This window comes from Lipophrys pholis (assembly GCF_963383615.2).
Source record: "Lipophrys pholis genome assembly, chromosome: 6".
NCBI lineage: Eukaryota > Metazoa > Chordata > Actinopteri > Blenniiformes > Blenniidae > Lipophrys > Lipophrys pholis.
In genome coordinates, this window is record NC_137629.1 from 21,452,294 (window position 1) to 21,472,735 (window position 20,442).

At 40.3% G+C, this 20,442-nt stretch overlaps 2 protein-coding genes across 2 annotated transcripts in view; one reads left to right on the forward strand and one right to left on the reverse strand.

The window, feature by feature from the left end:
* The window catches only part of ctnna1 (catenin (cadherin-associated protein), alpha 1), a 79,400-nt gene that overhangs the window by 25,328 nt on the left and 33,630 nt on the right, over positions 1-20,442 (reverse strand). Inside the window, exons 8-12 of the mRNA XM_080465809.1 lie at positions 9,280-9,360; positions 8,879-9,031; positions 2,814-2,906; positions 1,320-1,476; positions 421-621 (exon numbers count right to left, since the gene is read on the reverse strand). Of these exons, the coding sequence (XP_080321935.1) occupies positions 421-621; positions 1,320-1,476; positions 2,814-2,906; positions 8,879-9,031; positions 9,280-9,360 (685 nt within the window). The remainder of the gene's footprint in view (positions 1-420; positions 622-1,319; positions 1,477-2,813; positions 2,907-8,878; positions 9,032-9,279; positions 9,361-20,442) is intronic.
* On the forward strand, positions 13,382-17,952 carry lrrtm2 (leucine rich repeat transmembrane neuronal 2). The gene is made up of 2 exons (XM_080466400.1): positions 13,382-14,147; positions 14,848-17,952. The coding sequence occupies exons 1-2, from the start codon at positions 14,144-14,146 to the stop codon at positions 16,482-16,484; spliced, it is 1,641 nt and encodes a 546-aa protein (XP_080322526.1). The 5' UTR covers positions 13,382-14,143; the 3' UTR covers positions 16,485-17,952.

Here is a 20,442-nt window from a genome sequence, read left to right on the forward strand (position 1 = left end):
GGCAAGAAATGATCATAATACTGCACTCTCAAAGAAAAAGGTGTTAAAATAAATGGAATACATGCTGATTCACAATGCGTAATCGACCAAAATTACTAATGAAAAAAAAAAGTTCCAAAACAATTAGATGCGTACATCTTGTCAGCCTGAGTAACACTGATGGTGAAACCTTTTAACGCCTCACTGGAAAACAACATGGAGCAGCAGCAGGGTTTTTACCTTTTATGGGGAATAATACCTCAAACCAATGTTTACATGGATAAATAGAAGCCCAGATTCTTCTGAATAAATAACGAAATGCAATAATTGTTATAATAGTAATTAAAGTATGCAAGTCGAACTTCTTAATATTTTAAGTTTCAATACCAGTTGTCAAGTTTATTAGCAGCATGTTGGATAACTCTTTCGTCCAGCACATACCTGTATTAGTGAGGAGCTTGGTGGCCTCCAGGACCTTCTCTGTGTAGACTCCAGGTTCATAATTGTCCATTTCAGATGTGACCACATGCACAACTCTGGCAGCACGGCCTCGAATCGCCCCGGCGGTGCGGTCCAGACCGTCAACATCTTTCTCTTGCAGCGCGATGACACACTTATTTACATCCTCCAGGATGTGGTTCTCTGAACACATGAAGTGATGTGCAATTAGCTGAGTACACGTTATTAGTCACACGTGATTGAAATCATGCGAGCAGCTCGGCAGTAGAGGGACACTTTTTTTTTTTTTTTAACTGAAGATGTTTCTTTAAAATTCTCAAAATGCTTTAATCAAAAGAAAAAAAAGCATGTTTATTAAAGTACTAACACAGCCAGGAATTTCTCAGCCTTCAATCTGTGTTTGCACACTCCTAAAATTAAATAGGCCACTAGGAAGCTGGAGTAGAGAGTGGGGAGGGCCGAAGACAAATTCTCAGACTGCTTATTAATGGGGCGCCTGTAAAATGCAAATGTCCACTGTGTAAATTACAGTCTGTCCTTGGCTGGAGGTGAGAGAAGTCACTCTGCTTAATGCTTAATGAGAACTCTTTAAGGGTATGCCTGACAAACCATTTGTGCGCTTTAACACATGACAGGATGTCAATTTCAGATGTAGTTCTGCTGATTCCTCTCGGTTTTAATCTGTGGAGCCCAATCAGGCAGGGGACATATGGCTTCGAAGAAAGTACTCAAACCACCGATCCTTAAATGCTTTACTTCCTCTAAAGATTAGCATTAAATTCTTTACGAGTTATTGACAAACGTCAACTTTTACATTTTGAAACTGAACAAAGGTATAAAACCCTAAACTTGTTCTTATATGAATGACGGGCAACACTTACCAGACACACAAAGGAAGTCGTCAATTGATGTTATGTCATCAACAGCATCAGTGAGAACTCGGACTTGCTTCTCCCACTGCTCCTTGAACAGATCCATATTGTCCTGGGCCACCTTACTATTGGGCTTGGCAGCAAGGGCCAACGCTGCATTAATCACCTGCAATCACAACCATTAAAGCTCAATTACAACTCAGCCTTCAGCCACAACATTAGCATAGGTTGATTGCATGAAGCACTCCACCCCCCCCCCCCGTTAATGTTAAAATTGCATCAGGAAGTAAACCCCTCTCCTTGGAGTGATTATAGACACGGTGTGTTTTGAAGAAGTGAATGGAACAAAACTAAGAGCTGCTTGTTTTTGGGAGGAAGGAACAGCTGTGAGTATCAAAGCTCAGGATGAATGGGAGTCATTAGATGAGATTAAAAGGAGCCGCAGTAGCAGCAGCATGGTGGAAAGAGCTGGCGTAGCCCTGAAGTACAGATGAGGGCCTGATAGTTGGTGTGGCAACATGTGTGAAAAGGTGGTTCAAAGATCAAAAGAATCGCAAGCAAAACCGGCTCTAGTAAGTGCATAAGTACAAATTAAACTTTTCGATTTCATTGCATGTTCAAAATGGGGCGATTTCTTTAAATACCGAGGCTTTAACAAGTTGATTTTGATTATCTAATCACAGCGAAAAATAACACCTGTTAACACATTTAATAACACTTTACTTATACATATACCATTTCTTAGTGCATCTGAGGACGTTTCCTTCCAAGTAGCCAACATACTGGTGCAGATGTATCAAACAAGCAACCCCAGTGTTAAATGCAGAGAATCAGGCGTTGCTCGGCCAGGTAAATAGAGAGTTTCAGGTTTTTTTTTTTTATTTTAGATGGGGGAAAGTGTGAGACTATGACTGTGTACACAACGAGAAACAAATAAGTTTCTTGTCAAAGAATATAATTCAAGTCTTTTGAACCACCTCAATGCTAAACGAGTAGCAGTAAGCCTGGGTGCCCAAGCTAACGTCAAGTTTAGACCTACTGTTATAATTAAACATGCAACAGTCGTCATTAAAAATAAATAAATGAAGAAATAAATAAATAAATACAAGGCATAAACAAACATGATTTTGTAGTGTGAACACATGTCCATTCATTGACTCATTTGTCTACTAAAATCCGTTTGAACTGAAATAGCTTGCATCAAACACCGAGACACATTTAGAATCCAACTGATTATTTATAAAGCCCTTAATTTGATTAAATATTCAGTTGATTCCACCACTAATACATGTGTTTGAGCAACATTGTTCTCCATTGTTCTGTTCACAGGCCTGAGCAATAATGAAAATTGAAGAGTTGATTTTATTGATCCATTAGGTGCAGGAAAAAAAAAACAACATGCATGAATATATAAATGTTCACTGTGTGAGGACAGTGGTAGGAGCTCAGAAGATGTTCCTCATCAGTGAGCTGGGTGGAAGTAGAAGGCAAACCGCTAAGTACCTGGGGGCATAGAGCTTCCAGTTGAGATGCTGCCATTCGGACCAGCTTCACTCCCTCCTCATTGTTGGAAATGGAACATGCCAGGTTCGCCACCTAAACAAGAAACACACACACAAAGCTATTTTTCAGCCACAAACAGGGACTCAGACTTATTCAGTAAACAAAAAAAGTTATACATGAATACATAATTAAACTCATAACTTCATTATAGTAGCCTGGTTTAGGAATTCTCCATCAGAAATAGAGCAGCTCTGCAACACAACTAATCCCAGAGGAATACAACCCCACTGCTGAGGATTAATTTATAAAGCTGCTAAAATGATTCAATATGATGCCACAGAAAGGGGGAGACCAAAAATGTAGGGGGGGAAAACAAACTGTAAATGAAGCGATAAAAGAAAAGTTCAGTTATTGTGCCCCCCTTCAAAATAGCAGGTTTCATCACATGTAAATAGTGGCTGGTAAATGAAAAGATGTGGCGACTCTCAGTGACTAAATCACTGGGCTGCCAGATTGCCATTACGCTTCCAGGGAGGCAAATATCCCTGACACTTTCAGAAACTGAGCAGCAGAATGAGAACTGGGGTGCTGAGCTAAGCAAGTCTTGCATGCAGCTGCCAACATTTATGGTTTGTGAGTATATTTTCCCATACTGACCAACAAATCAAGCTCCCCTACAATTATTTGGAAATATATTCTTTCATCTCCCAGAGTAAAAATATGCATCCAACTCATATTCACTCAAATTTAGGTCAGAGACTTTGAAGATTCCCATTTGTTGGTTGGGATGTGCTGGCAACAATGTTGAAACAGAATGCCTGGGATACGAGGAGCTGTGCCAAAGTGGGATTATCCAATGGACAGAATATGTGCTGAAACATAATCAATTACAAAAGGGGAAAAAAATGTGCTAACACAGAAACAAGATTGTCCTTTTAATCTCTTTGGTTATATATGCATATTTCAGCTGTCAGTCTGTAATATTATATATGTCAAAGTGATTAATGAGATCTGGGTCACAAAGCAACAGAACCGGTGAAACTAGCACATTCTGTAAACAAAAGTCTAGTTTAACCATCGTATTTAAAACATATGGTCGTGGTCAGTTTTGACGCCAAACACATTCACAGCGAAGCTTGGACGGGGACTGGCTTGCAGAAGTCAAACACCAAAGCAGAATGTGGACGATAAATGCAGAAAATGGGAACCCTTATTAAAGTTTATTGCCAAAGAGACCACGGTTATATTTTCTATGAAACAGGGATGGAAAACAGGTTTATTGCCAGGCTACGTGATGGTCTGGCTTTTCTGGGATAGGGAGGTCTCAGAAAGTAAATATAAAAGCACAGAAATGTGGGACAAACCTATGTAAGTAACACTTGTTTGAAGAAAAAAAAAAAAAAAGAGGGAAAAAAAGAGCTTTTTCTATTAAGGTGCTGGAACGCCTCACTGGGTGCTTGAGTGGATGAGTGTATGAGAGATCTTCTCCTCAGCCTCAGCTCTTGAAGAAGATGCCTGCCCCCCACCTCAAATTCCTGAGCAGTTTTGCTGATGAGAAGCACTTATTCCACTGTGATGGTGAAGCACTGAAACATTGATATAAACATATCCTACATCACTATGCAAACACATGCAGGGACCACAGGGAGAATATTCAGTAATCCATGAGGAGGGGTGAGAGCCGCGGTTACATAAAGCAAAACTGGCACTTTATCGAGAAATGTGCAATTTTACTTTCATGATATTTCACATAAGCTTTTACAAACTCTGTGTGAAAACCACTGGGAAAGCGGCCATTTCAGCATAAATGGACGGTGTGTGTGTGTGTGTGTGGGGGGGGGGTTGTCCAAGTCAAGAGACACCACTCCACTTGCAATGCAGTGTACATGCCATTTAAAGTGTCAAGGGAATCAGACCACCGAGTCTATGCAAACAATTACCATAATGCAGTTTAACTCTCACTTTCTGCAGAGGAATACAGCAACAGCTTCATAAGCCTACAGAGTCAGACAGAGTAATAGTTTGATGAAACAAAGTCAGTCTTTGTGATCGATGATGTACATTTCATTTGATGATAAAGATTTCAAATAACTGTATTGGCCCATCAGGAGGTTCAGAAACTATAGAGAGTGTACAGGCACTTGACTATGATAATAAAATGTCAGATGTAACAAACAGTGACAAGCAAGTACCAATAAGTCATTAAAAAGTTTTAAAATGCAGCATCACAAAGACTTTGGAGCGGGACGAATCAGAGTATGAGGTACCATTTACACAAAAACGTTTCCAAGTGAAAATGCAAACCTTTTGTTGAGTTTTTCATTCTCTATTCACACGACAATGGTGATTGGAGCCACTGAAAAGACAACTTTTTGGATATGGCAGGACTTTCCAAAAACGCCCCGACTCCGCCCCAGTGTAGTCTACGTGAGTAGATAGACAATAACAGCAATAGCAGCCTCCAGAGTGTCACGACTGTCCATATTCTCCTGGAATTTGGTAGTTTTATAGTTCATAGTCACGGAACTAGAGTCCAATTTGGTCGTCTGTCCATACGAATGTCAGTGTACGCACCATTGTTAATGTAGTGTATTGTTCACCGTGCTTATGTGCGATATTATTACAAAAACAAACAGCACCCACTCAAGGCCATATATGCTACGTCTAGCAAATAGGATATTTCTGACACAGATCTTCTTGAGTACACTGGAGAGCGTCGATTGTTATGTCTGTGTGTGCTTGCTCATGTTTGCGTCTGTCTCCATGGCAACAGTGGATTAATTCCATGCATCTTTATTATATTAATTTTAGAAAATACATGTCATGCATTCATGGGGATATCTCATAATCCAATATCACCCGGTCTACGCAACAAGTGAGGATCACAATTAAACCGATCAGAGTAAGGAAAGAAAATCTGATTGCGCTTTACAAACCTGTATCCTTTTATTTTGCATTGCATCAGCCCACTGACTAAAAACTAGCCAAGATGATATGCTAAAGTAGTATCTGTGTGAGTAAATTGCATTGACATGTCTGATTCTATTAGAAAATCTTCTCTTCATCGTATTGCTACATGGAACGCATCTATCTATTCTATCCAGTTATTTAGCAAAAAGGCTTAATGTTTGCTAAATGAGGATGTATGTTCATGTGATAATAGTTTAAGAGCCATTACCAGACTGTATTAACAGTATTAGAACAGTATTAGAACAATCAAACATAAAACTAAAGTAGTCTGCTCAAGGTAAATTGTGGAAATTATATTATTCAGTTGGATCAGTGGTCCACGGCGGTAGAGCCCTGCCTCTTTACTTGTCATGTTGCACATCTCTATGACTTACTGAGACTTTTCACTCTGAAGCTCATAATCAAAACAGAATGTGTTCTCCAAACAAACATCGGACTACAACCTTATCTAATGTCACGGCCATCTCTTTGCTTGGCTGAGAGCCTCCCAACTCGGTGCATGTCAAATTGAATCCATTTCTTTCTTCTCTTCATTCTGTGAATATGGGTCAGTCATAACGTGGCCTTCAAACAAGTGTGTGAGCTAATGGGCCATTTGCCTTAAAGCAGTCTACACTTGTACAACTCATGATGTCATGGACAAAGCTTCAGGTTCGTGGCTTTTTGCTGCTCCTACCACTATGAAAAGGGAGCGTTCTGCATGTACAGGACATTTATTTCTTACATGCCATAGTACTGAACATGTTCTCACTCTGGACGCCTCGACTCCGCTCATTTGCATCTGTAGCGTTCAGCAGAGACTTGGCAGGGCAGCTTATAGTATCCTTGTTGCACAACGCTTGTGCAGTAAAATGTCAAACATTTCAGCTAGAGGTGAAAGCCACAACTTCCACTGCAAAATTGCTTTTTTGCTCAGCTGGCTGCAGCCATGTCGGCTTGCTCTACAATTATATTTTCTTCCGAGAAATGACATCGCATTTCCCTGCGTATTTTAGGGCATCATAATCAGGTAAAGCAGCAAAACAGAGATGGTCGGAAAACACAAACTGCAACATTGGTGACTCCTAATGGAATAAAAGATGAACGAGGGGATGTATACACATCACAAAAACTCTTACTTGCCCCAATTTAGGGGATCAATAATTCTTTCACCTGAGTAAGTTTCCTCCTGCTTCCATCTCCGCATCACATTACATTTTAATCCTTCCATGTCTATTCAGTCACATTGTAGAGGCATCTAAAGTATTTCTTTCCGTCTTCATCCATGTCTTGTCTGCCTCATTATAATCTGCAGCTTTCAATAGAACATGCACAAGGTGGCCATAAATTTTATGTCATTTAAAAGTGCTTTCGTGTAGCGACTGCACATCTAAGTGTTTTAAAAGGAACAAAAGCTTTCAGGATTTAGAAAAATTAAGGTTTCACCTGGCTACAGTGAATGACACAGGCTCAAACATGCAGCGTTTTATTAGATGCAACCGAGTTTGGTACAATCACACCGAGCTACCAGGAAGATTTGAACATAATCAAGGCTGAACTGTACTTTCAGGTTGACATCTTGAAAGAGGTGAAGCTGCTTTGTTCGGTTATCTTGACACTACTGTTTTCAGTTTGCTCTGCCAATATCTGTGATGGTTAGTTACCTCAAGTGATTGTGAGACAACATTCATTTGTGATCGTTTAACTTAACAGCAAAGTGAGCCCTATTTAGGCATCAAATCTAATGCTAACAAATTTTGGCAACAAGCCACTCACATGCTCTTATACTGTGAATCTGCTCAGAAATGCAGTTCTGATTTAATGTGATGAAATATGACCACAGATAAATATTTAAGGAAGCGCTAAACTGAAGAAGCAGTTCAGCTCTACGGATATGAAGACATGGAGAACACGAGGGTAAAATATACCTGTTCAAGTCGTGATCGTGACGCTTCCAATCAGTCACTATTAAAATGGCATGGGAAGATTTCTTGCAGTTCATTTAGCTTCAGTTGTATAGCTACGATGTATCTGGTTGATTGAGTGCAGTTTGGTCTGTTTGTTTCTGCTGCAAAGCAATTTTAAGGTCCATCTTCTATGCTTGGCTGGACGTCACACAACATGCATATTTAAATGCTAATATCTTCCAGGTTCATGGGTTAAAGAACACCATCACATGCAACTGCATTCGAGGAATTGAAAGTGAAAAGAAAATTAATCTAACATGCAAAATGCTTCAAAAACGTGAGTCATTTTGAACTGGAGCTGTGCATTCTGCTCTTCACTAATTCTGCCCAACTACTGGAAGCTGACGCAGGTCTCTAGCATTTGCAAAGCCCACCAATGACATGCTTCTAATGGCAGATCTGACACTCAGACCTTCAGGAAATACTGAAGGGTGCACTCCCCACCGTGATTTCCCGTTTCCCTCTGATGCTTCAGCAGTTTCCCCGGTGACTGCGTATCCTGCCCTAGCCTGGCTGCACTAACTGATCCAGCTACACTTGTGGTCATCTGCCCATTGGGGAAAAGTCCCTTTCAAATGTCAGCATATGAAGCTCTGACACAGGCCTGGGATAAATTAAAGGCAAGACCACTAATGAGCACTGCCTGTGCTGCAGTTACCTTGCTGCCAAACCAAAATCCATTACCTTCTTTTGCCACTTAAATGTAGTTGCCATGCATACATTGCTGATGATATAGAAACGCCAGATAGTTGCGACATGCTACTGTGTGTAAGCTGTAGTCATGGACCCCCCAGAGGCAGCTTTAAAGACTGCTTCCCCTCATTGTTCTAAATGACTATTAGATCACTTCGTCAGATGAGAGCGAGCATTGCTTAAAAGAATTCTGTGTGTACACCTGAGACGAACACACTACAAAGCACGAAGACAACCACTGTGAAAAATAATTGATAAGTTAATGGCTGTGATTTCGTTAGAGACAGAGATGCTACTTATTTCGCCCCTCTTTTTTCGAGGCGTTGATGTTCTCAATTTGCCTAACAAGGGTATATCTGAGAACAGAGTGATGCTTTCTATAAGAGAAACCATCGAGATTAGAAAACGGATAAATGTAGTAGATTCAGACTAAATGCACTAAATGGCTGACATTACCTCGATCAATTTGTTGGCGTGCTCACGAAACACCTGTGCGTACTCCTTCACTTCTTTCTCGTTGCCATTTTTGGCAGCTTCAATCAGGACCAGGAGGGGAACGTTGGTCTCCAGGAATGAGTCAGAGACGTGGTCCATCACTGCTTTGCGCAGCTGTGAAATGAGAAATTAAAAAAGAAAACATTTAATCTTGTGCACGTGAGCCGAGACTGTTGACCTTACAACCTGCATACACTAGATGGACACCAGCCTCAGAAGGAATGCAAACATTTTCATTTACATTTAGAACAGCAGACAATATGTGGAATTCGTTTTTAACATCAAGTTTCAGGGCGCACAAACGGATGAACAAGTGGTCGATGGTGTGAATTAATAAAACATAGCTTGGTAAAAAAACAAACCTGTCTGCGAAGGTCTCGGGTCTTCTTCGTCATCCTGTCGATGGCTGTGTTCAAAGCATCGCTTCGGTCCTTTCTTCCAGCCTAAAACAAACAAAATGAAGAAGAAATGAGTCATATGACACAGTCACACCAATCTTTGCAACACATACAGACTGGAGGAAAGAAAAAAACATGTTTATGGGAAAGCATTAGGTTAAAACATGGAACCATAACAAGCTTGATACAGGTCTGATAGAAGGTTGACCGGCATTATTCTGAAAGTTATTTTCTCATTTGGCGTTTAGATGATGGTAGTGGAAGGAGCTTCAAACAAGCACGTCTAAACTCTTCCTCGGGTGTTGGAAGGACACTATAGCATATGATGGACATCATTTCACACCCTTCAGTGGCCCTTCATGCCTGACCGAGGTGGTCTCTTCTGGAGAGAGCTCTCCTCCATCAGGATGGAATATTACAATCTAGCAACGCTTCATCACCAAGACCAAATCAGAAACATGCCCCCCTTAGCCATAATACCAGAAGGTTTTTCCTTTAATTTGTCATGCATCTGTTCATCCTGTTAAATAGGAGAATGATGTTTCATTTAAGTCAGCCTGTATTCCAACCTGAATTATTTACACAATCAATACAATTCAGAGTTGAGGGATTATATTAATAAAAAAATAAAAAAATAAATAAAAAACCTGGAGAATTAGTCCACTATTTGGATGATATTTTTAGGCTACATATGAGTTGTGACCTCAACTGTACCCTCCTTGGTTAATTTGGGTCTAGTTTTGCATCCAGCTTAACTAAAAACATAAATCAGGTCTGGTTTGAGAACATCCTTAAGATGGTGAAGATGTAAAGCAGTGACGTGTCGGTGGGTAAGCATTACTGGACTTTTTGCTTTGTTGCTGATGAATGTGCATGGAAAAACCCCATGAGGGGTGTATTATGTAAACCAGACGGGCACAAACAGCTACTCATTCATATGTATGCTGGAAGTTGCTGAGAGTAAAAGTAATCTGTAATTTTTAGCCCAGCTAGTGTTCTACAGATACCCGGGCTGATCCTCAGTTGATCCTTTTATTTACTGGAAGCTGCTGTAGTCTACATGGACCAGCTGTCAAAAGTGCCCTACTGCCCTCTGACAAACACTGGATTCATTTCCTGACTCACAACAGAGATCCACGGAGGACACATAACAGGAGTCTACAGTTTTCAACCAGTAATATACACAATGGGGGGGGGGAAAGATAATAGATGAAAAATAAAGAGGGGTGGGTGTTGGGGGAAGAAAATGGTCTTTATTGGGACGTTTGATATCAATCTATATATAAATACTGAATTCTATTCATACCGAGATGAAGAAAGGCTATCTTGAATGCCCACGCTATCACATACAGTTCATTTCATGGATGTCCTGTTCAACATGCTACAATATCTTGCATTGAACCACTCTGACACCAGCTTTTGAAGCAGGTGCAGAAAAATTCAACTTGTGGCAATGCTGCATTTTTATTGGCATTTTAACCAACTTGACTTTACAGTAACAAATTGTGCATAGAATGAAATTACTTCAGATATTTGATTCATTTCAATTCATTAGCCAATTGTCAGGCCTATAAAGGTGTGTTTTGAATTGTAGATTGTGAAACAATTTCAATCTGTGTCAAGATCTCGTGCCATTATAGAACATCAGAGATCTGCATTTTCTCAGGCAGGGGGAACAAACAACAAAATAAACACAGTTGAATTCACCAACTAGTCGAATTTGTGAAAGACAACTGCAAAAATGGCCCAAGAAGAAAAGACAAGTAAAAAAAACTAAAAGAAAACAATATTCTCGCCTCTCTTCTGGGCAAGTGCGGTCGGTCATTTTCATAGTTGAAAGGGAAAGTGTGCTGATTAAAGGTTACAATTTGCTGCACTTGGTTAACTGTGTAAATTATGTACCGTTGTACTGTCACATAGCAGCACTTGCACAGCAAAGTGCTTTGCAGTAGACAAAACCCTAACCACTGCACCCAGCTGAGATAGATGTTCAGTCACATTCTGCAAACCGCTCAAGCACGAGTGGAAAGTCTGAAAGTTTCAGGAAGGATGGAGAGACGAACTGAGTCAGAACACAAGAGTGAGGGACGCCTCAATACAGAAGAATCATAACGTTTGAGCAAATCTAGATGAGCAGGAAAGGCAAAAGGGGGGTTTGCCCGTGCCCCTTGTAATGTGTAAATCAAGTGGAACAAAACACCATGCATGGTTATGGTAGTGACCTTCCCCATCCCCCACTGCCCTTTGCCCATTGGGGGGTTGTGCACATAGTTAGGGGCCAAGGAGCTCCAAAAGCACTAATCCCCTGTGATTTTGTGCCGGCTGGATGCAGTGCTGTGGGAGGGCTACAGCGAGTTCTGCCCCTACTCTTTCAATCCTATTTCATTCATGCTTAGCGTACATTTCGTTTCCACACCAGAGCGTTCTAAAGCACCTCTTCAGGTGCTTATTATGAAGGCAGTTTCTCTGCAGCATCTTTTATGATACTCAGGTGAGTTTCAATGCATCTCCTATCGGACAGATTGAGGAACAGTAGTTTTCTACAAAAGCACTAGTCTGCTTAATTATTTGGAAAATTCTGAGGAAATACAAATGTGAAATGATCCAAGCTCAACAAATAATTGGGTCTGAAGTCATAATTTTTCATGTTACCTTTTTTTATTATTATCCTGAATTTCAACTTAAACACTACAAAGAAAGAGACAGGAAGAAAGAAAGAGAAAGAAAATAGAAAGAAAGAAAAAGATCAAAAGCAGGAGAAAGAACAAAAAAAGGAGAGAGAGAAAAATTGAAAGAAAAAGAAGAGAGAGAAAGAAAGAGAGAAAGAAAGGTCCATGTATTTTTTCATGCTTTTCTCCTACTCTCCAACTCTAAGAGTCCAACTGTTAGGTTCAAATCACACAGTAAGAAAGAATGCAACAGGCCCCAAGACCTGCGCAGACAAATCGTCATCATTGAAAGTAAAACTGGTTGTAATGCCATTTTCCAAGTTCTGCCCATATTCAGTGACTTTGAATTCAAATAAGCTTTGCAGTATTCAAATGTGAACTATGAAAATGTTGATACTATTCACTACCATCAGCTACCAAAGACACAATGGAAATGTTATCCTTTGTGTTCAGTTAATGCAATCAGTTTTAACTGCTCCAACCATACTTGAGAAAGCCCATTAAACAACTTTACTGATATGTAATCAAATGAATACGTTAGGATGAAGCTGATACGGTGGTGCCACGCTCCAGTTACTGGTGGTTCAGTTTAAATCTGAGACGCCCCAGTAAAAAAGAAGATGACAAGTTAAAGTAAATATCATCTGCGCTTAATATTATTTCTTCCAGAGTCTCTGACTGCTTCCAATCTAATTTTATGCAATTGCCCTCACAACCATCTCCACCCACATTAAATAATTGAAGAGTATAAGGACTAAGAATTAAACACAGCACTCTAAATGGTTGTGAAATAACGCCTTTTTCAAACAAAACCACAAATCAAATCCACTTGCTCAAAGTCATAGAGAAAATCATGTTCACAACATTTCAGTTACTTTGATCCCAGCTTGCGTTTCATATCTTCAAACAAGTCTCTGGTCTCGTCTATTACATTTAAAAGCCAGCTTAATTTAACTCCAGAGCAGCTGGCCATACATCACATGTCCATGCTCAAAAATTAAAGCACTGCACTCAAGGTATGTAAATTATGAATATCAGAAAGTCATCATATGTTAGTACCGCCATGGTATATTCTCATCTAAACGGAGTTGACAATGCTGCAACACCTTCACTCTTTTTTTTTTTTTTTGTTGTTGTTGACGGGAGCTACGAGTTACAAACTATATGTTGCTTTGTTATGTTATTTTGTTTATGTCTCCAATATACATTCATATATAGTGGCTACAGAGCAACAGGAAAGGGAGGCAGAGATTTACAGTTGTGGTTAATTTCAACAGCAAGCTGCCGCAACACGTTCAAGATATCAATATTCGGATGGTGACGAGCCAGTGGGAGGGAAGGGGGATGCAAGAGGGAGGTGGAGGAAGACTAAGGTGCACAAGCACTGTGTATGAGGCAGAGAGCAAGCGACTGAGCAAGAGAGCGAGAGGGTGTTTGTGTGTGTGGGAGAGGAAAAGAGAGAGAGAAACAGTAGTGATGATCGACGCCAGGCTGCCACCACTCTGTAGCAGTGAGTGGCTGCAACAAAAAGCAGAGAATAACATCCCCGACTCCCTGCGCTGCTTTTTTCTCTCTCCCTGCGTCTCAGCTAGCAGACGAGGGCTCCGCTCACAGCTCTGCAGAGGCTATGCCGAGACTGAGCCGGCGTCGGAAGCAGGATCTCTGGCTGCCATCAACAAGTTAGGATCGGAGGACCACGGCCATGAAACAGAAACGCTTGATCTTCAATTAGTCATCTGAGCTGACATCATTGCGGTGGAAGGGAAACAAAAGGGCAAAAAAAAGAAGAAGAAGAAAAAGGGAGGGGGGGGAGTCGGTTCGCTGGAGTCGCTCTGGATGCAACTGATCAACTTAAAAAAAATACATATAATTATTTATTTCAAGGATTCGTGGGTTGAAGGGAAAAGATTCAACCTCTTCTTTGCTCTTGGAATTTAAAAGACTCAAGCAAAACGTCCGGAATAAACATAATCTCGGGACATGGAATTTCATATTTTCCCTCAATTGGGTGGCTTCAGAATTGCTTTATTTCCAAAGAGGCTGATTCCTTTTGTGCTTATTCAAAAGGGCTTTTTCCCTTTGGATTTTTCTTCCATCTGGTTGCTCCAAGAGTCTGTGGAAAAGGACAGTTGAATGCAGCCTCCGATGTGCACAAAAGAATGGGTAAGTTAGCCTCTTTATATGGCAGGTCTGAGCATGAATAGGGAATACAAGTAAGGAGTGAGGGAGGCTGAGGACTAAAAGCTCTTCTGCTTATTCTATTTACTGCAACGGTCTTTCATTTTCTCTCTTCACCGACACACACCGGTTGGGAAGACGGAGCCGACATTTCAAATACCATTTTTGTTTCATAGAAAAAATCTTTGAAGTGCTGAAAGTCTTTAGCAGGATAATTTAATCAACTAACCAATTCTGTTTTTTGCTTTTTTTGTATAAATAAAAGGTGACAGCACATCTGAGACACTCAAAAATGTATATGAATTAAAAAAAAAAAAAATAATCCACTTGCAGCAAGAACTGACAAATGGCAGTAATCAGGAGGACATTAGTATTCGGGTCCAACTGCAGAGCAAAAATGAGCTAAATATAAACAGTTCGGTAGATGAAACAAAGTCCAGCACATGCATAAAAGCGATTTGATGCCCGACTAAATTACATCCCCACTTCAGCTAAGCCTTAAGATTTCATTGTTTACATGCATTGTGAAAGTTGTCCGTGTAAAATATCCGGACTGCTACATGTATGGGACCGACCCTGAGCGTACACACGGAGCACAATCCCCACCATGAATTAGTAATAAGTGCTCTGCAGAGATTAGCTTTCCCGCCCCACAGTTTATTTTCTTGTTTTTAAACCCTCCCAGGTTTCCATTCAAGGTGGCCATTGGTGGGACCTGCACCAGCGGCTCTGTGTGTGATCAGCATGCTCCTAGCGTGCCTGCTGTCTCCTGCATCGTGCACAACCTGCCCTCAAAAATGCCGCTGTGAGGACCTGCAGTTCTACTGCGACACCCAGGGGCTAAAGGCACCCCCAGATGGTGTGGACAAGGGAGCCCTGGGGTTGTCACTACGCCACAATAGCATCACTGAGCTCAGTCCTGATCAATTCTATGGCTTCAGCCAGCTCACCTGGCTCCACCTTGACCACAACCAGATTACGACAGTACAAGAGGATGCCTTTCAGGGGCTCTACAAACTGAAGGACCTCAATCTGAGCTCCAATCGAATCACCAAGTTGCCCAACACAACCTTCATCCACCTCATTAATCTCCAGATACTGGACCTGTCCTTCAATCAGATGACTGCGTTGGAACCAGAACTGTTTCACGGACTGAGGAAGCTCCAGATACTCCACCTCCGCTCCAATTTACTTCGCACCACACCTGTCCGGGCATTTTGGGACTGCCGTAGCCTGGAATATCTGGGCCTCAGCAGCAACCGTCTGAGGAGTCTGGCCCGGAATGGATTTGCTGGGCTCATTAAGCTTAAAGAGCTCCACTTGGAGCACAATCAGCTGACCAAGATTAACTTGGCCCATTTCCCTCGCCTTGTCGCCCTCCAGTTTCTATATCTGCAGTGGAATAAGATCAGCAACCTAACATGTGGTATGGAATGGACCTGGACCACTTTAGAGAAGCTGGACCTCACAGGAAATGAAATTCGTGTACTGACACCTGACGTGTTTCAAACGCTGCCAAATTTAAAAATTTTGCTGCTGGATAACAATAAACTTAACAGTCTGGATCCCCAGGTTATGGATATGTGGCAGTCTCTGGGTACCGTTGGGCTGTCTAGTAACCTTTGGGAATGTACCAAACGGATTTGCTCCCTGGCTACTTGGCTGAGCACCTTCAAAGGAAGGTGGGAACATTCGATACTCTGCCATAGTCCTGAATATGCCCAGGGTGAGGAAATACTTGATGCCGTTTATGGATTCCAGCTTTGCCAGAATTTTTCAGCACCAGTTGTTCAGACCATCAGTACAACCTCAGACGCTACAACAGCTGCAGAGATCACAAGCTCCTTGTTTGGAATTATACAGTCGACCCCCACGCAGGACTATGCAGAGGATTTTGGGAGCTTTACCACAGTCACTACCACATCAACTACAACACAAACGCCACGCACTGCTCAAGCAACTACTGCTCCGTTGGAAGAGGCAGCTGTAACAGATGACTTCTCCACTATGGACAACACTGTTATGACTCATAGGGTCATCATTGGAACTATGGCCCTTCTGTTTTCATTCTTTTTCATCATTTTCATTGTGTATATCTCACGGAAGTGCTGCCCTCCCACCCTGCGTCGAATACGCCACTGTTCGGCAATTCAGAACCGCAGACAGATGAGGACCCAGCAGAGGCAGCCTATGGCAGATCTAGCCACACAGGTACCCTATAATGAGTATGAGCCCAGCCATGAGGAAGGGGCACTCGTGATCATCAACGGTTATGGGCAGTGCAAGTGTCAGCAGCTGCCTTACAAAGAGTGTGAAGTATGAACTCGTATTTATTCCTAGAGCATATGGTTTGTCATTTGACCATTTCAGATGATACAGGGTTTGCTTTTTTGCTTTTTTCCCCCCCAGTTTCTGTATAAAAAAGAAGAGAAAAAAAAAGCATCATTTCTACAAGTGAGATATGAGAATATGTGAGAAACACTGACTGCTACAATGACAGAGGTCAAACAGTTTAGGGATGGTGTAGAGATAGTCACAAATTTATTTTTCTATGAATGCAAGGTTGTTCATAACAGGCAGGGGCAATCATTTTGAAGAAAAAAAAATTGTAAACTGTGAGATTTGTCTCCACATTGTCTCTATATTCTGCAGCACAGAGAAACTACTTCGCCAAATGGCCCTCTGCTAACAGAATAGATTAAGTAAAGAAATGTGATTTATGTCGTGTTTCTTTTTGAAAAGTAAATATATGAAATCATGTTTCTAACTGCACCACTGGCACTGTAAGCCCATTACTCAATCACTGGGGCAAATGAATTGGTTCAATTACCATAATGTTTTGTTTCATGGTTTTATTGTTTTGGACAAATATGATGGATCAAAGGGCATCAAGACCAATATCAAATTCTGACATATTTGTAAAATAAATGTCATTATTGTCAACATGCTACAAATAAAGAGAAATTCTCACGTGGTGAGGGAAGACCAACGAATCATATCCAGTACACCGTATATGATAATTCCTTTTATCATATCAGAATGACTCAACAAACCCAAAAGAAATCTACTGTTAGCCAAAAAGAGATTTATTTTCTGTCTTCTGAACTTTAAATCAATTCCAAAATCTTTTCTGGAAGGAAATACAACAAAAAATGATGTTCACCTATATGAATCGGGAGAAAAATGACCTCTTCAATCAGACATTCGCTCAAAATAGCAGTTGTGCGGCTGATGAAAGTCGTTGGATGTTTGAGCTCCCGCCCACGAGGGCAAACCACCACACAGATTCTCAACCTGAGGGATACATGGAGCAACTTTAAAATGTGGTTATTCTCCTATAAACTACACAGCTGGGCACAAACCCGTGCATGTCTATATCACCTCAGACATAAGTGAAATGATTGGACCTTTAAAAGTTTAATGAACACTATGTCCACAATCATTCCAGACACCGGCTACAATTTTCCTAGATCTTAACCTACTCGAGTACATTTCACTGTGTGTTCGCAGAGGGAAGTGTGAGGATGGCAACTGAAAGGGTATTGAACAGCGCAGAGTCCATATAGGAGAGCATTTCATTCTGGAAATAAAACCTTTCACGGTAGCCCATGCTCCTTACTGCTTACACACTAATCAGGACTGGCAGGCTCAAGATTGAACCAATTAGGACAAGGCTAAAGGAATCTAATATTCTGTCACCCACGCCAGTGATCCAGCAACATTTAGCTGTTTAACCACACAAAAATAGTTCTGAGTATATATTTTTCCTCTGTTCCACACTCACACATTTAAAAAAAAAAAAAAAAAAAAAAAAAAGTCAATCTTTTTTTTTTTTTTTACCCAAAGACAATATTCATGTCAGGGAAATTGTCATTTACAGTGGTTACATGCATTTATGTTCAATAATAAATGCAACAGTTCCTAGGTTAACACTCGAGTGTCAAGTTAAACTGTGGTCAATACCCTCAGAGCAAATGGAGATCCAGTGATAAGCAAACAGCGAGCCTGGGTCAGGACACATTTGTATGCAGCAGGGAGAGGATGTGCATTAGCATCAGACTAAAGCTGCTGCCGCAGCTTCGCACTTCTTTGTGTTCAATTTGGAGGTGGGGGCAGGGTGAAAGAAAGAGGGATTGAAGGAATTGATGGGACGATGAAGAGGGGCATCTATGAGATAATGCCTCAGTTTATTAAAACCAATGAACGTCTTTTGATCAAGTAAAGGTAGAGGCGAATGGAATGACTGAAAGGCTGCACCTTGGGCTTGAAATACACAGTGACTACCCAGCAGCAACAATTTCAGAACTAGCCATCCGACGACTGAAAATGAAAAATGAATTGAACACTGGAATATGTGGATTTATCACATTCCTTTCCCTCTTTTTTTTTTTTTTCTCCTCTCAATTTTAGCAATTAGCTTTAATCAAAGTCAGTCCTCGTGATAACCAGATGCGTCAGAAAGCACAGCGCCTTTCAGTGACTTGTCTGGTTTTAAGCAATTTGGATGAAGGTCAATTGCTGATGCCTCCAGTAATGGAGGTCCGAGGTACCATTTGTCTCTCCCTCTCTCAAAATTGGCGTAAATTTTTTTTTTTTTTTTTTTTTTTTAAAGAATGCTTGTGTGTCAATGTGGTTCAGCACATGCTCATAGGATGCCTACACCAACTTAAGAAAGTGCTTATGTAAACCAAAAATCGCTACACTTTTTTGTTTGAACTCTATTAAACATTGCATATAGTGATCATATTTCCAAAGCCAAGCACCTCCACTTTCCAGGTTAGTTTCTTTCCAGCGCCGCACTGCTTTTTACTACTTGCCCTTCTAATCTGTCTTTGCATGTTCAAAAATCAAAATTGAGTTGACTATTTCTTAATGTCATTCAGCAAACATTATGGCGGGACCTCATTTTTGAAAACACAGAGAATGGGGATGTCTATGAAATTCCTATTAAGTTGTGTCAATCATTTGACATTTCACTGTTCAAGACTACGGTTGTACTTAAGTGACTGAAAATCCACAAAATTTGTAGAAATATGCATCCCTTTGCACTCTGGCTCTTTGTAAATTGTTTCTGTTTCCTCTTGTCATCCTCTGGCCCTTGTCCAACTCTGCCTAAAAATAATTAAAAGATAAAAAAAAAAAAAGACAAAACAAATAAAACTAAAAAGAAAAAAAAAAGGACCAATCCCCTTACCCAACTTCTTTGTGCAAAATGAATGCTTTTCTTCCCATTTTCCTTTTGTATTGTAATATGTACAATTTCATATCTGTATAGTGGATAAGATGTGCCAAACTGAAAAAAAAAAAAAAAAAACATTGTCCCCTCAAAACATATATTTTTTAAATAAAATGGTTATAATCTATGAAGTGTTTGCTAACTGATGGGTGACCACAACTTGTTTTGCTCATTTATTACATTTTGGTTCAATACATACATGGTTTGTTCTAAACAAAACAAAAAAAATCTTTCGGCAAACAAAATTAATCCAATTAATGTATCAGAACATTGTGATATATTGCAATGTATATCCCGTTTGTATAGGGAAGAGTCTCATTTTATATGTATAGATGAATGTGTCAAAGCATGAGGGATTGGTGGAATCCCGATGAATGAAGGAAATTGCTTAACATGTCAATGAGATACATTTTCTAATATGGTTGATATTTAAAACAACTTTTCGGGTTACATAATGAAAAGGAAGATGAAAACCTCTACCATTTGTCCAGGTTATGTTCGGATTTTGGCTTGTTGAAAACTTAAAATCGAGAGAAATTGCCCATCCGAGTTTGAAGAATCAAAGGCAATTCTTTAAAATTACAATTTTAAGATTTCAAACAAAATAAATGCGGAGACTACATTTCACATACCAGAAACAGAATATAACATCTCCTCCCTACTTTTTTAATGAATAACCAATTACAACCAATTAACTTCATTTTGTGTTTGTGTTCAACATTTATTTCAGAAGCTCAATATTATTTGGGATGATTGCTTAAATGTTCAATTTCTTGCTCAACGACAAATGGACAATTTGACCTTGAAGGAGACACGCTTACATTTGAATACATTAAAATAACTAAAGGATTTAAACTACTTAAAACTGGATTTATCAGATCCAAGGGTAGCAATGCAAGCACAGTAACACCTACAGATGAGCGAACAGTCCCAGCAATCAAGTAAGATTAAGAAAAAACATTTGAAAAAATGAGTCAGAGGACATTCATTGCCCATTGGGTTTTAGAACAGAGAGCAGTAAAAGGATATTTTAAAAGCTGGCGT